The sequence below is a fragment of the Neurospora crassa genome, linkage group VI, assembly GCF_000182925.2.
Source record: "Neurospora crassa OR74A linkage group VI, whole genome shotgun sequence".
In the NCBI taxonomy this organism is placed as follows: Eukaryota; Fungi; Ascomycota; class Sordariomycetes; order Sordariales; family Sordariaceae; genus Neurospora; species Neurospora crassa.
The window spans coordinates 495812-512562 of NC_026506.1; the positions used below are offsets into that span (position 1 = coordinate 495812).

At 45.8% G+C, this 16751-nt stretch overlaps 1 protein-coding gene across 1 annotated transcript; it reads right to left on the reverse strand.

Moving 5' to 3' along the window:
* Positions 1-13110: 13110 nt before the first annotated feature.
* Positions 13111-14138, reverse strand: NCU17067 (hypothetical protein). Its single transcript, XM_011396777.1, has 2 exons — positions 13749-14138; positions 13111-13348 (listed from the first exon to the last, which is right to left on the reverse strand). Exons 1-2 carry the CDS (start codon positions 14046-14048, stop codon positions 13331-13333), a joined length of 318 nt encoding a protein of 105 aa, XP_011395079.1. The 5' UTR covers positions 14049-14138; the 3' UTR covers positions 13111-13330.
* Between the last annotated feature and the right edge of the window lie 2613 nt (positions 14139-16751).

Here is a 16751-nt window from a genome sequence, read left to right on the forward strand (position 1 = left end):
AAAGAAATTAAAGAGGAAAAAAAAAATTGAAGAGAAAAAAAAGGTAAAAAAAAAACAACGAAAACTATAGCGCTACAATCACTACGGTACGGTATAACGGGGCGCTTCCTGTCTAGAGGTTAGGTAGGTAGGTAGAGATCGAGGCGGAGTTGAGAAAAGGTATGTCCGTTAGGACTGACTCAATTTGAACCCGAACAGCCCCCGCTCAAAGCAAGTACGCGATGCTGCCTGAAGGTGGACATTTTGTCATCGAGTCATTAGGTACCTACCTGGCTACATAGTCTATGGCCAGTCACACCACAGCAATGTGTAGACCGTAGACTTAAAATGGAAAAAGAGCATTCCGATATTCTGATAGGGCTGAAAGTCTCCAATTAATACTTACAACTTACGTTCATCAGCGGAGACGGTGAGAGACCAGGGTCTTAAGAGGTCTGTCTGTCTGTCTGTCTGGTTTAGGGGACCATCACATGCCCATGCCCACATCCAATGGCTGTAATGGGTAACGGGGAAAGCCTACTCGTTGACGATTCGGTCTGGGTGACTTGAAGTGTTTTCTTTTTCTTTTCTTGGGGGGCCTTTTTTCTTTTGGCAGATATTAAGGGACCACTTACCGGTGATCCGTTTCGTTAGTGTAGGCGCCTAGAATGAGATTCGGTAATTGTTTTGATGATTCTTCAGCGTAGATCGTACCTAATGTGACCTTACTAATGTATGGCCACGCAGCGAGAATTAATGCAGGTAGGGACTTGAGTCGTAGTGATCTCCATCAGTGAGAGAGACGTCAATCAGATGCTGCAACGTCGGGGATTGGTAATGTGTATTTCGCTCCCTTTTCTGTTCTTCTTGGGTGGGTTGCAGCACTGCCGTACCTCACTGCATGCGAGTTATGCCAGCAATTTCCTTCTCCCGTGCTTTGTCACAGCATGAGACTTCTCCCCGTGAGGGGAACGTGAAGATGTTTGTCGACGTGGCGCGACTAACGAAGGCCTCATGACCAGCAAAAGTCTGCAAAATGAAGGCTTTTCTGAGGTTGAGATACATATACAGCGAGACAGCAACAGTGTGTGTGTGTGTGTGTGTGTGTGGGCAATGACATGATAATTTCGGAAAAACACGGCGGGACGGCTGTCAGCGTCTCATCCCGAGTCTGACTTTTCTGAATTGTGATCAAAAGGTCAACTGGCAAGCTAGGCATTGGATGATTCTCAAGGTGAGACACCCAAGTACATAATCATCAAGTAATTGCAATTTGCTTCCACTCGCTATCCGCCGTGACCAAAGGCCCGGTGAGACTAAGCGAAGGAGAGCGTTGAGATGCTGTACTTGTGGTGAGCGAGTACCTGTAAGAAAGGATCTTCAGGAACTTATTTGTTCCCTCCGTCAGCACGGCGATCTGAGAAGTGATAGAAATAGACAACTGTCTAATGCCTAGGTAGACTACCTAGCAGTTGTGGGTGGTTGTGGTGGTGTGTGGTTGTCAGATGATGGATGAGCTAGGGACCGGCGCGCAGCCGAATGTCACCCCCGGGGCCCGTCCCGTGATGCCCGCGCCGTTCTTTGCAGGTCAACGACGACCATCCGACCCGCCGACCGTTACCGGCCCAGGGAACGCCGCAACGGAGGGTTTAAGAACTCCACTTGGCTGAAGTATTCCGATGAAAATAAGAGCCAAAGATAAAATCGGATATTTTACCGATTATTCCGTTGTCGTCCACTATTTCACCGAGACACAACTTACCTTACTCGCTCCCCTCCCCACCGTTCGGTCCGTTCTAGTGTACCAAACGTCCACCTGGCTTTCCATGTTGGTGGGAACGGGGATGGACCCTTTTGTTGTCCAACTCATCACGAGAACTTCCGACAACTTGTCGTGGCGAGCTTGCTTGAAAAGGGACCTTGGAAGTTGGACCTATGCATGAAGAAGACCTGTGATGTTCGTGGCCGTGCTTGCGTAGTGCTGATATTCGCCGCCGGTAACCATCATGGCGTTTCAAGACAGGCGTACGGAGTGTCCCAGAGCAGGGTAAGGAGGCTGAGCAAGTGGACAGAAAGGCGTCGCGTGACCTTGAACATGGTCGTGATGTCCGCCTGAAGCTCTGTTCTCGGCCTAGAAAAGTTTGCCTGCTGGCCTGCTGTGCTGTGGATGCCCGACGACCACGGGGGAGCGATGACGGGTTGCTGCGGGGAGAGTCTCGAGAACCATGCTCCGTAGCCGGTTGCGACTTCTTCATCGCCGCCGGTGACCAGTAGCTGAACACGTATTTGGCCGTCAAGGTGTTCTGCCACGGGAAAGCTCGGGATGCGAAGTTGCAATGGTCACGATGGTTCGTCTTGCATTGACTCGGTGGTGAGGGGTTACCAGGCTCTGCTTACAGATCAGATTTTGACAAGGCAGGCGGCGGGTCCACCCTAGGTACTACCTACCTACCCACGGCATCTACAGTACTAACAGCTTCAGGCCTATAATTACAACATATCTGTTAGTGATCCCCAGCCCTAGCCTACAGGCTCCAGCGTGCGGCTTCAGCAGATACGCATGCTAGCCATGCAAACCAGGGGAGCCACGGCCAAATTAATTCAAAAGTTCTCCACGACAATGGATCCTCGACACGGCATCATCGTATGATGCAAATCACAAAAAAAAAAAAAAAAAACACAAAACACAAAAACCACGGGGCGGGGGGAGGGATCTGATGTGCAAGATTTGCGGGGTCTCCAGTCGGGCCTCCGGTTTGAGCGCGGGGTTGGCTTGTGAAGCTCATGCGGGGCGCGGAGGGCGCGTCTGTCACGGCCCCGGGTGTGAAATGGTAACGCAGGGAGGCCTCGACGAAACGGGGTCTGACTTGGAGGTCGATGATGATGCCGGCACAAGAATAGGTAAGATACACTAGTACATGGCATTTCTAACAATTTCCATCTCCCACAACTGCCGACGCCGAGATGGAAGTCTGGATGAAATCTGCCAAAGGGTGGCAACTCCCCTTGCCTAGGTAGCCCAGAGTGCCTCGTGACCGAAAACATATATCGTCAAATGACTGACTGGGGATGACTTCAGATGAGGAACGAAATCGCTTGAACCGCCGGTGCCGTTTCGGCTGTAGTGTACTCTGAAAGGACTCCATAGCATGCTATGTAATCCACGGCCTCATCTCCCACGAGCCACAACGCCATCTTGGAATTGCCGTATGTAGCCTCAATTCCGGGGAGACAGGAGGGTGGGAATTGACGCGATTCAGGGTCCAAGGGTCATGCGTCATGTGGCACACTTGCCAACATTCCTAGCTTAGGGTCACTCAGGTCCCCATCTTTTTCTGACCTTTGCCCGTTCGAGAGGTTCGAATTTGCCTGCGCGTATCAGATGCTTTGATTACCAGACTGTTGGGCACTTTGTTAGATCTTAGCCTTGTAGATCTTGAGAGCTTATTCGAGCAAGTGGTGTAGGGCGTTTTGGGGTAAACATAATTCCCCAAGACATGGACAGCAGAAAAAGTCGAGATCGTTCCCGACTCTCGGCGAGAACCTCACAAGTCACAGCCGGCGCTGCCTAGGCTTCCAGGCCGTGTCGCATCTCACTCAGCCTCAACTGAGAAAATACGTACGTACCGAGGAAGGGGTCTCACGTGCCACGACACTGCTGTGCGTCTTTTTGAAGGTTACCGTCTCCACTTTCGTCAGGCTCGTCTTTGTAATTTCTCTCGTCTCCTTGGGCGCTGGCTCGTGTATGTAACCTGATTCCACGGCATTAAACTTCGTATTATAACGGAATTGATTCGGCCTGTCTCGCACCAACAAAACTTGAAATGCTTGCGAATGTCACAGCGGAATGATTCCTCTACGAACGTTGGTGATGTCTCATGTTGCGAGTGTTAAAACAGCGGATTTGGTAGTTTCCACTACAAAACGGATTAGTATTGGTGTCAGACGGATATTACCGTGCTCTTAGGCTCTGTTTGGCTGGATGGCATCTGAGTGCCAAAACGGAGCAAGGTGTCCATGTGCCGTTGAGCGAAAGTGGAATTCATGCCATGGAGTTGAAGGGATCTGGGCGAATTCTCTCCTTCTTGTTATTCTATTTTTTATTTATCTTTGTTTTTCGATAAAATATCAACATTGAAAAGTCTCAGACTTCGATCGTAAGTTACAATCCACAGTTCCACCGAAACCCCGGAATCATCCCACTTTTTCCCTCTCCCCATCGCCCTGACAGCCGGGGACATCAACAAGAAAAATGCCTTGCAAAGACTTGGATACCTTGGCCTTTGGATCGCCCTCCCAAACGGCCGGCCACTTACCGTTGCGTATTCCACCCACGTGTTGCCCTTTCACTCCTCCATAGTGCTCCATCCGTTGTCGTGTCAACTCTAGTGTAGTGTAGTGTATCCAAACAGAGTCGCGTGAGTACATTGCGTGAACACAGCCTGTTTGTGGCATTGCGCTTTGCTAGCCGCGCAGCAGCCGCGATGCCGCGATACCAGCCAGGTCCAGGTCTTCCTAATGAATTTAACCGGCGGCTGATGTTACCGAAGCTCTGGATCGGATTCTTTTTAGGCGTCTATAAGGTCACAATTGAACAATATCATGGATGGAAATCGCCAATGCAGTATGGTAAACTCCAGTACAGTATCTACACACCAGCCAGATCAGTGCCGCAATGTCAACCCGCATAACAACCGCAACTCGCAGGCAACCGCAATTCAGGGACGTGACCTGCAGAGGGAAATAAAAGTTTTCACAGCAACGTGATGATCATAGCAATTCGCTTGCGTGGTATGTTGTACCAATACAGGTACCAACCAACCAACCAACCAACCAACCCCTCGACAGGAATGGACAATCTGTTGTCACCTCATTGCCCAGGTCCAGGGCGTTGGTTCCTGGCGGAAAAAGCTGCAAATCCCAACTCGGCATGCAACTCGGCAAAAAGGCCCGAAAAAAAAAAAAAAACAGAGATCAACAGTTTCTTGTTTGCCTGTCTGTCTGACAGTCGGTCCCTGGACGTTACATTGGGCAGCCACACCACCACACGCAGACCGTCGGTCCGTCTGTCACCAGTGAGCACCTGTCGCTGTCTCGCTTGTCAGCTGCACTGGTGTTGCCTTTGCCCTCGGCCAAGACGGAAGTGGAAGATCAGAGGTTGCGTGGGCTCACTGGGCGGAGAATGCCGCATATGGACCTGTAGTGTACGGACATGGTGCGGCGTGGTGTGGGGCCGTGGTGGAGTGTCCCGGTAAGGTCTTGCGCCGAGAGGCCGCCGAAGGAAGGCCGGGAAAAAAAAATAAAAGTGGATTGTTTTGAAAATGTGTGTCTGGATTTTACGGACGGACTAACTGCGGAGTACCACATGCAGCATCGGACAACATGGCCCGGAAGTCTCTCACCGGTCTCAGCTGGTTCGGATACCGCCGCCGCCAACAACATCAACGACGGACGGACACACTCTCGCAAGCGGCGGGAGTGCGTGCTTACAAAGGAAACTATCGATTTCGCGACATGAACAACAACAGCGCCGAACACCGCGGGAGAAGCAGTGGAGCCACCGCGGGAGAAGAGATGGAAAGTGCTAAGACGCCCGAAAATTCCCGGACTTGGCTGCCTTTTCCGGCTATGCCTTGGACGCTACACTACACTACGAGTTCACCTCTCGCGGATTTTGGATATCCCCATTTCCTATCGATTGTTCGGTATTCCTTTTTTGTCATTGCCGTATGCACTTGTTTTTAGTCGTTCGGCTGCACCAGTACTATCAAACTCGCCTTCGCTTGACCTTTTGAAACTTTAGTCGGTTCTAGACCCAAAAACACTACACTAACCCACAAGATGGCGAACTTCTCGAACATTTCCAACATCAGCTAGCGGAAGGCTAGGTACCACCACTCCTGCTATTAGCATCGCCATCATTATCAATTATCAAATCTGCGCTCTTTGGCCCTTCCACTTCCTTCTTTGCTCGCTTCCATCTATCCATCGCCCGCCGCCGGCCCGTCAATCATCGGACATAGATTATGCATGTCAGTCCTGGTAACAACACAACTTGTTACAAAGAATCCGATAATGCTGTGATCGGCTCAAACTTTTCAATGAAAAGTTAGGAATATTTCGTTACATGCAGCCAAGCAGAATAGGTGGATATAATACGATTGTACCGCTTTAGCGCTGTATTAGTGTGGCGATGATTGTTTATGGTCTAGTTGGCCAAGACCTGCTTACTGCCCTATAAATGTCGTCTGAAAAACAAGGTTAAACTCCGCCGAAGTCTAGAACCTAGCTGTATTCCGACTTATACGTAAAATACTAGCCAAAACACGTCCCAATCTGAAAAGATGAACGCCCAAGACGAATATTTGACCCCTCTAAGCAGTTCGAATGCTTTACTATTATCGTTATTATTAAATAGCGAAAGTGAGGAGTAATAGAGTAGATTGGATAACCCGCTCTTACTCCTATTAAAGGATACTTTTAAGCTACCTAATAACTATAACTAACCGCTAACCTTCCTTACCCTCGATTTCGATAGTTAATTTATTTATTTAGCCGACTATAATCAAATCAATAATACCTAACCTTCTTAATTATATCTACTCAATAATAGTTAATTAATTGAAATCTATAGCGATGTTATAACGGCTTCCCTAAGTAGTACCTAACTAATTCGAAATATTATTTAAAATAGAGAGTCGTTCCGAGATATACCCCCCCCTCCCTTAAAGAGGAAGCGAATACCCTTTAAGTTTAAGAGGGTTAAGAAGCTACGCCTATTGAAGAAGAGGATAAATTGGACTTAATTTATAATTAATTTAGTAATAGTATAGTTTCTTAAATATAAGAACGAGAAGCTCTTTAATTCGACGTAGCTGAGGGACTATACTATAATATAGGAGCGAATAAGGATATTATACGTAGAGAAGTAGATTGAGTATATGTAGATTTAAAAGTATATTAAAATGAAATTTAATACTAAATAACAATAATATTATTACTAGAAGGAAACTCTCTCGATTTTTAGTACGTCGCTAAATCCTAATACTAAATTGCCCGAGATATTTACGTATAATTGGAAAGTATTTTAGAACTAGAAAAATACTAAGAATTATACTATCGACTAGCTTATAAAGACCCTATTTAGTAACGCCAAAATTTACTCTCAAATATTCTTTAGGACTAAGGCGGCTAGTAGGAGTATTGCGGAAGTAGGTAAATTATAGGTAAATAAGCTATCTAAAAATAATAATATTAATTTTAAGGATAATAATAGTAGTAGTAGAGAAGAAGTTGTATTATTTAGGGATAATAAGGTTAAAGGTAACGATAATAAAATTTAAGAGATTACCTTACGCTTAATAAAGAAGTTTATTAGAGTGTAATAATATAGGAGGGATACTAATCCGACTTAGACCCTATTGCTAGAAGGCGAAACTCCCCTTATTAATATAGGTACTAATAATATTATTCGAAGAAAGAAGGGTAGTGAAGTTGAGTTATTAGGTATATCGATAGAGAAGGCGGCTGCCTTATTATAAGCCCCTAAGTTAGCCGGATTTAACAATATAGTATTCGCCGTCGAAAGTTTATAGTACGAATTCTCTAAGTTAGAGGAGGAGGAGATAATAAATTATATTAATTATATTATAAACTACCCTCTCTTTGCTAGTACGTAATTGAAATTAAATAAGAAAATAAAGGAGGGGTATATTAACTACTAAAAGGATTAAGTAGAGTAGAGTAGAGTAGAGTATATAGATTAAAGGGGGTAGGGAGGGGAATAGTAGCTAGTAGTATAATAATTTACTAAATTATAGTAAATATATAGATTTATTATACTAAACTCCCTATACTACTAAAATCGAATTATTTACTATACTATATAGATTTACTAGATTTACTAAATTTTAATTTAAAATCGTTAATTTTATAAAATAATCCAATCTTTTTAATAGTATAGCAAATAATTATATATAAACGTAGTAATTTAAAACCTCCCTTCCTTACCCTATACTCTACTCTACTACTCTATTCTACTCTATATACAACCAATTACCTTACATCCCTCTTCTTTTTTAAATATAACTACTAATTCCTCTATATTAATATCGACGCGTACTATTTAATAGAATTAGAATAATAATTTCTTATAATACTCCGCGCCTTCAACTTCGCCTAATTTATTAACTATTACTCTCTCTTATTTAATTAGTAGGGTTATTTTATATACTTTAAAATAAAGTTGTATAGTGTAATTACTATATATACTACCCGTCTCTAATTCTTAAAACTATACTCAAATAGCGCTACCCTTACAATCTTCTACCGCTTTTTTAAATAATTAAAGATATTCTCTATAATAATTCGGATACGAGAGTAATGCAAATTATATAACTCTTTAGGGTCTTTTAATTGTACATCTATATTCTTCCAATCTTAAAAATAATATCTAATATTTAAATAGGGAACTATAATACCCTATCTTACGCTAAACCTAATATTAGTAATATAGTATTAACTACGTAGGATATAAAATAAATATAAAAATACTTAAATATAAAGCGAAGCGTCGTTCGTCAAACCCTTTATACCGGTTAGTACGTACGTAAAAGAGTAGTCGAATTTTACGGCGGCGAATACGTTCTAGATTATCTATCCCTTTCAATCGTACTAGCAAAGTTAATCCTCCTTCTTAATATACGCTACGATATAAGTACCGTCAATAGCGCCGATACAACTATTAAAAGTATTCAAACTAAGATCCAACTCGATAGTCGGATTTAAATAATTATTTGGTAGTAGTATAATATATATAGTATATAGATATTTATATGCTACTAGTAAATTATTTATAATCTTTAATACTAAGCTCTAGCTAATTTAGAATTAGTATAAGGCGGTTCGCTAATCCTAGTAATAAGCTAGAATATATAGAAATACTATTAATTTTTAGTATACTATTTAGTATTAATTGGGCGTTAGATTAGTATTCTCTTAAAGTTATTTTAATAATATATTAAAAGTAGGTCGGTTTATTTTAAAGAATTATTTAAATTGTATTAGCGAACTATAATAGATCTTATTAGCTAACTTTCTAGTATAATTTAGGCTATAGTATATAATTTCTAAATCCTTCTTCAGTTTATTTCGAAGGATAATATAGATTGCGGTAGCTATTATAAAGGCGAACGCAATTCGATTACGGCCTCCCGAATCTATTATAACTAATATTAAAGAATATAAAAGTATAGTAGTTACTATATATTATAGTTCTAGTAGACCGGTATACTATAATTGAATACGGCTTAATCGATATAGCGTTCGTTAATATAGTAGTCGTACTTATATAATACCCCGTACGCACTAAGACGAGAGAAACTTACGAAAACTTACGAAAACTTACAATTTTTCTGCTAGAAGTAGGGGGGGACCTACTTCTGAAATTTCGTCGTTTTCGAGCAAAAAACACTAAAAATCTGTTGATCTTTTACTATTTTAGGAAGGTGAGACACCTTGTATTAACGTGTACATTCTCTGAGTACCCTAGTTCTGACTTTTGAAGTTTTCTGGTGTTTTTTGCTGCCCAAGCTGGTTAGCGCTTAAAAAAATTGACCTTGGCACCCAAAACCCCCTGTAACTCTCCAAACTTTTCATTGAAAAGTTTGAGCCGATCACAGCATAAAGTTTCGAGACGGCCCGACTTTTTCTTACTCTACTGCGTATATCCACTTGTCGCCCGCCGGAAGTGTTCCGTTCGGCCCAATCACGCTTGTCGAAGGGGGACTTGGCCTTGTACATACATACTTGCACGTGTAGGTTTCTTGGCGTGTACATACGTATGTATCTCTTTAAATATTTCGTTTCTTACTTATATTTGCGAATCTGCGATTGGTCGGTTGGAAGCTCGCAAGGCATGTACATGTCAGGTACTACGGTACGGTATGTTCCGATGTGACTTCTTCCTTTTCGACGTCTAATATTATAGGGACCTGATGTACAAGTGTATTTTGTATCGGAGAAAAAGGAAAATATACAATAGGTATTTGAGGAAGGATAGAACGAAACAATACATCCATCGGTCCGAGCTTATTATCGTTTGGAAATTTGGGACGGTACAAACGGGTCTCTATTGAGTATTTCTCTACGTGCAAGCAGGGTAAAAAGCAGGTGAGCATAACATACAAGCCGGCCGGTTATATCGTCCCCGTAGCTTTTTTTGCACCTTGGCTAGTCTTTTTTTTTGGGTTTGTAATGTGGTGAAGTACATAGGATAATCGCGATTTGATCTGAGATCCATCTCGGCTATGTGCTTGTTTTTCCCTCGTGTATCTGCATATATGGTACCTAGGTATCTACGTCCGCGCCGCGTTTTGTGTCCGACTAGCATTGCAGGTGAAGCATGCACGCACTATGTATGTGTAAGTAGGGTAAGGTACCTTTACAGCCTTGTACTCTACCTTTGGCTGGCTGTCTGTCTTTCTTGGTCTAGACGACGGCGAGGTGCGTGAGGTACGTGTTGGTAGCCGACTCGAATCAACATTCTACCCCGGGAAACCGTCATAGGGTACGGAGATCATTGCCTTTTGTATCAAACAATAATATTTTTTGTCCGAATGGTTTTCATCATGTGCAAGAGGACTGCCTGACATGTCTACCGCACATGTGTCCATGTACGTATCTTTACCTACGGACGTAAGGCTATGTGCAGAGCCGACTGCAGCACACATGCACGCTCCGTATCCGATTCCGTGCACACGGGTTTTTGTTTTTGCACAATGACTGACACCTCTACTTCAACGTCAGTCAGTCTGTCTGTCAAGAAGACCCAATATTCGACCACAAGATGCCGTGAGACCAACAAGTACCAAACACAATATGTCATCGCACGACCTCTGGCGGCACGGTGACACTATGCGTCCCCGGGAGTAGTAGTAGTAATAGTAGTAGTGTAGTGTATGTAGTGAGTGTGGTTCACATAGCAGAGGTCCAGACCGCAGACCAGGTTGTTCAACGTCAAGAATGCGGGGGTGGAGACCAGACGTAGTGACCCCGGAGACCCATCATAACGGGGACACAACATGGCGAACTGGTCGATCATCAGATCGGAGACTCAATTTGTTGACGACTAGCGACAGGAATCCTGAGGCTAGTAAGGCTAGCTGTGGACAGTTTCGCCTTGCGCCCCTTCTTTTGATACGAGCGGCGGGGAAGGTTTGGCGTTACAGTTGCATGTAGATAACCGTCATCAGGGCTGACTTGGGGGTTTCGCAATGATTTCTTTTTCGGTCATGTTTACCAGCTCAGCGTTTCTATTTCCTCGGTTTCAATGGATGTGTTTCTCTAACAACACGAAGTTGATATGTCGATGTTTTACCCCATTTGCGAAGTCGGAATTCCGTACGGGAAGGTGAAACATGTGGATATCATTCCGATGGTGATCAGTTCCTTCCGTTTAATGGATGTTACCATGGATGTTACAAAACGCAGCTTCCTCTTCTTGTCAAGTACAGTTCCCTTCTCGTTGTTCCCCCGGGCCTTCGCCTCAAAGGACATTATTGACATTCTTCCAGACCAGTAGAAGGTAGTATGTATTGTATTTTACCAAAAACGCTTCTGCGCGCAAATCGCTTACACGCAGCCATTCGCCATTCCTCACCAATACAAACCACCAGCTGTGCTTCTTCTTCTTCTTCTTCCTCCTCATACCTGATTTTAGGTACGCCGTTGGGCAGGAAGACCCCAATGTGTCGGCGGCTCCTTGCCTACGCAATTTACTCGGGGAAATGCCATTTCATCCACATGACCCCGAAAGGATTTCGTGCATGCCCGTTCGCAAAATCGTAGGACGGATCCGAAGCGAAGACGGGAACGGAAGGTACGGGTTCACTCCGGGGTCATTTCGCGACAAATTCCTTTTTCGGGGGAATCACCAAATGTTACAAACACCCCAAACACCGACCGAACCGAGGATCAAAAGGTTGCAATCCCGATATGGATAACATGGGCTAGAAATATGGGGAAAATTATGAAGCATTGAGGGGGGAATTTTTGAAATGAAAGGGACGGACGCATGGTAATCTATCCCACGTGTCTTGCCCGGTGGGACAACCTATGCCATCTGGGGAAGTCGGAGATACCTAGCGTAGATTCCTAGGGGGCTGCGGTCAATTGGGTTGATAAGTACCTAAGTAGGTACCCGAACTGGGATTTGGAAATGCGATGCATTTCTTGTGTCCTCTCTTCAAATGCATGATTGTTTCGTCATAGTTCGTCCGTACTTTCAGTCTCAACTAGACAAGTGAAGCTGAAAAGTTATCTCTAGTCAGGTTATTCAGCAAACCACACCTCCAGCCTGACTGACCTCGGATGTCGTCGTTGTCAGGGAAAAGAAAATACAAAAAGAAGCAAGGAAACTGAACGCTACCGAAAGCCAAGGAACGGATTTTCGTCTTCCGGCATGGTTACCTTAGTTTTCGAACACGAAGACACCACCACCATGGTATGTTGCCAAACCAAACAACGAAAAAAGAAAAAAGCCCAATAGGCCGAAAAATGAACAACAGCAATATAAGATTCGAAAAGAGAAGGAAAAAAAAAAAAGAGTGTGGTTGCAAGTCTTTCTACTGAACAGGGGTGCTTTACTGGTCGCCCTGGTATTTACTTTGTGGTCTCCTGTACTAGTAGCAGCACATCTTGCACAAAAGTGCGTGGAGCGTGGGGGACATGTGTATTAAACGCCCATAGTGCCTCGTTGAACCTGTAAACGCATGCACATTCACAAAGCAATACCATAGATGATTATAAAACGGCCATGTTGGCGGGCTGCGACATTGCTTACACCAGCGCGAATGATACCTATGCATCTGTGGCAAATTTCAGGTGGTGGTTTTAGCTTGGAGTTTAAGCGAAAGAAACCGCCGTTTAGAAAAAAAAAACGGAAATAAGACAAATGCCGGTATATAGTTTGTCTGTCGGTATATAACTTAGTTAGTAGACTTGGCGAAGAACGAACCAGTCCCTTAATGAATTTGGTAAATCCAGGGAACAAAGGGCAACAGAACGGGATAGCGTCCGGCACGCGATTATCACAAGGCTCATATGTTCTCTTTGACGGAGATCCCCGTGTAACTCGAACCGACCGAGAGATCGAAGTGCGCATGTTCAATTTCATCCAGATGTTCCAGACAATTATAGGTAACCAAAACAGTCTATTCCCCCCTTTGTGATGGAAGTCGACATTGGAAAAGTTATGGTATTGTCGAAGAGCGCACATGATAGCGTCCGTCCGTCCGTCCGACCGTCCAGGGCAGGTTTATCTTGTGTCAGTGGCAATCAAAAGATACATAGCTTAATTAAGTTCCTGTCTCTGTCAGTTGTCAGTTTTAATAGATGAACGAAAACGGAGGGTGCACAGCAGATCATGGAAGTGTAGAGGCAGCTACTACTAGCTCCCTGGATTTCTGTCCCTTTTGATTCAGAATTCAGCTGGTTAAGCTTAGCTGTCGTTCAGTTCCGTCCCACACCCGCGGAATAGAGCGAGAAATTTGCAGGATTGAACAGGTGACTTTTCGACCAACCAAATTACAGTTTCTCTTCTCCTGGACAGCATGTCGAATGGCAGTAGCCCCCCTTTTCCCGTTTTCCCGCTTTGCCTTTTTTTTTTTTTTTTTTTTTTTTTTTTTTTTTTTTTTTTTTTTTTTTTTCGGGTCCCCAAGGGGCGCAAAAGTAAAAGCGAAAGGAGAATTTGGGGATTTGGGGATGCTAACATCAGGCGACACAGTGCTGGCGTTCATGTCCTGGTCTGTCCGTCGCACTCCGTTTGACATTTTACGATTACCGAGCCGTGTCGTGCGTGCACCGGATGGGCCCTCTCGCCGTCGTTCGAACAACACGCACGGGGAGAGTGAACAGCGCCGGCCGTCCAGGTATCCACTTCCCCGGACCTGGAGTGCGCCCCCCGAACCCCGTTCCCCCCGGGGAAATTGGGAGGGACCCATGTTGATGGACGTCAGGAACGTGTGTGTGTGTGGATTCACGACAGAGTCGTTTGTGAGCAGAGCAAACATGGGGTGACTTTTCAGCCCTCTTCACCACTTCATGACACGGAGGCTTGTTGTCATCTGTCTTTGCTCCCGAACTGCCGGGTATGATTATTTCTAGGGCGCCTCATTATTCGACGGCAAGGATGGAAATTTCAGAGATGCAACAGGTCACTTTATAGAGGTTTGCTCATGAATGAATGGCTTCTCGTTTCATGAGGCCACGCAAAGCCACGCCTTTGATCGCCGTTACCGTCCGTCTGGAAGCGACAGTAGGTAGGGCAAGGCAGGGCAAAAGCAGGCAGGTTAGATCATTTTCAATCAATCGTGATCCTACCGCGGATGATGCTAGCCATCCGAAGCTCCACAAACGCATGTAATCGCCTGGCGTGAAATTGCAGCATTTCGAATCCGGACATGACCGTTTGGGAATACCGAGGCCGTACGAAAGAAACGCATGGTGCGGGTGAGGAAGGCCGCCCGACCGACCGACCGGCTCTGCCTCCGATACATAGCGAATATCCCTATCCCTGGACCGCCTGTAATGAGACTGGTGCTCACGTGCCGAGAAATCAAAATGCCTCTATCCCAGGCAGACTGCAGGGTTGGATGAGTAATGCTTGAACTTTCCTGGGAGGGAAAACAAATATCCACCCCCAGAACAACAGTGATCCACAAAAACCCCGAGGCTAGGTTTGATGCCGAACTGCGAATGGCCCAATGCTATGGCGTTGAGAGCACTGTTACACCACTCACTGTAACAGAAGGCGTGGAGAAGGCGTTGTTGTTGACAATACCGGGGGATGGACCGAGCATTACGCTCAGTTATCTTATCGAAGTCAAGACCAACAGCTGTAATAAACTGTTTTTCTTTTTCCTATCTTTCCCATGGCGAAAAAAAGAAAAACAGCGAGAATACATCTGTCAAATGTGAGCGTTGAAAGAATTATTTGCAGTGCGTGATAACAAGGCGCCATTGTATCCTTCCGTAGCCGGAGATCCGAATTTCCTTTTTCTAGTGCGTCCGCGGAAGTTGAAGTTTTTCGCCTGGCGGGTGCGATTCCACTGCAAATCATCATCAACCAGGGACACTGCGAGCAGTGAATGAATGAATGAATGATACAGCGTGGGGTGCATCGTCGATTCGCATGTGCCTAGTTGCACAGCGCAAAAGACAACAAGAGACAAACAGACTCTGCGATATGTTCAGGTCCAGACGCTTGGCCAGGTTTGTCGGTCAACACTCTCCAAGACATGATGGGTGCAACCAACGTTCCCCGGCAAAATCCAGACTTCACCCCTCGAGGCTGAGATCATTGTCGAAACGTGGCTGGCCCAGAAGCGCACGGCATCCTTTTGGTCTTTGGCAAGACGGCATCGTGATGGTGGCTCGATGGCCGACTGTTGTCCAGTCAGAATGGGGTTGGTATGGCAACTGACCAAGTCCCCGCATATGAGATATTATTACTGGAACCGGCCATACAAATCAGACGAGATGGTTTCTCATGCCATTGACTTGCCACGAATGTGCTCAGCGGACGGATGGTCCTCCAACAAGCCGTACCAACAGCATGAGGGCTGCCGTCCGCATGCGCCTTTGCGAAAGACACATTGTGAGATTCGCTGCATTGGGGTTTGAGACGGACGACGTGAGGCCGAATGTGTTGTTTTACTACGGACGGGTAGGCAGGGTGTGTGCGTGGGTTGTTGGCCGCGGCAAACGGAGCCGCCTGCGCCCTGTGATGAGGAAGAAATCACGAGGTCAGCTGGGAGGCATCAGGGAGGGGCAAACTGCCCTGCCCTTGGCCCCTTGCTGCCCTTGCTTGCACCGCCAGACGCCGTCACAATCACAGCCGTGCCGTGCCAGCACTCTGGATGGCTTCCCGCAGTCAGTCGATTCGTGTTCCAATTCCATTGTTGGCCGGCGGCGGGGTGACCCTATTTCAGGCAGGCTACTATGCTACCTACTCGACGGCAGTGCTGGATTGAGACGCAATGAACGACAATGTAGGTATAGGTAGTCTAGAATCTACATAGGTGGGTATGTATGCGGAATGATGGGCGGATGGTCCCAATCTTGTCAGTTAGGTAGTCTCGTGTGCTTCTTTGCCATGTTGGTTGTTCTAATGTCGCCCTGATGAGCCTGGGGGGCCGGAAGCAGCCATGGAACGTTCGTTTGGAGCCATGCAGAGGGCATTGACAGGACCATTGACGATGAGGACTCGTGATCATCGAGTTGATCTCCCACAAGGGCCTCACTGCCGTGGCTTGTTGAATTGCCGTGCCTGGTGCTGAGTGCAGACAGGATGGCGAGCAGGGGCAGGCATCGCAGAGGCAGATTGCAATGAGGGCCAACGGTACCTCTGCTGTAACATTGGGCGACAGGTGTCCGGCACCCGCCGACGGTCATTGCATCACGCACAGACAGGAACAGAAAGCAGGTTTGACACTTGGCAGGTCCCTGGTCCTGAGCACTGGCCACTGCACTCACAATTCCCAGGAACGCCCAGGAACGGTTCCAGCAACGCTGAGGTTCGAGAGAGTCAGCGTGGCGATTTGCGGGGAAGAAGGCCTGGGCTTTCTGTTCCAGCTTTCGAGACCATCTGACTGGGCACATGACTTTGCCGCTGTCCAATTCCAAAGGGTCCGTTTTGTTGCACCTGACCTGCGTGTGGTGATGTCGGTAGATGGGCCGAGATGGGAGAATGATCGACCGTTTTCAACCACTTT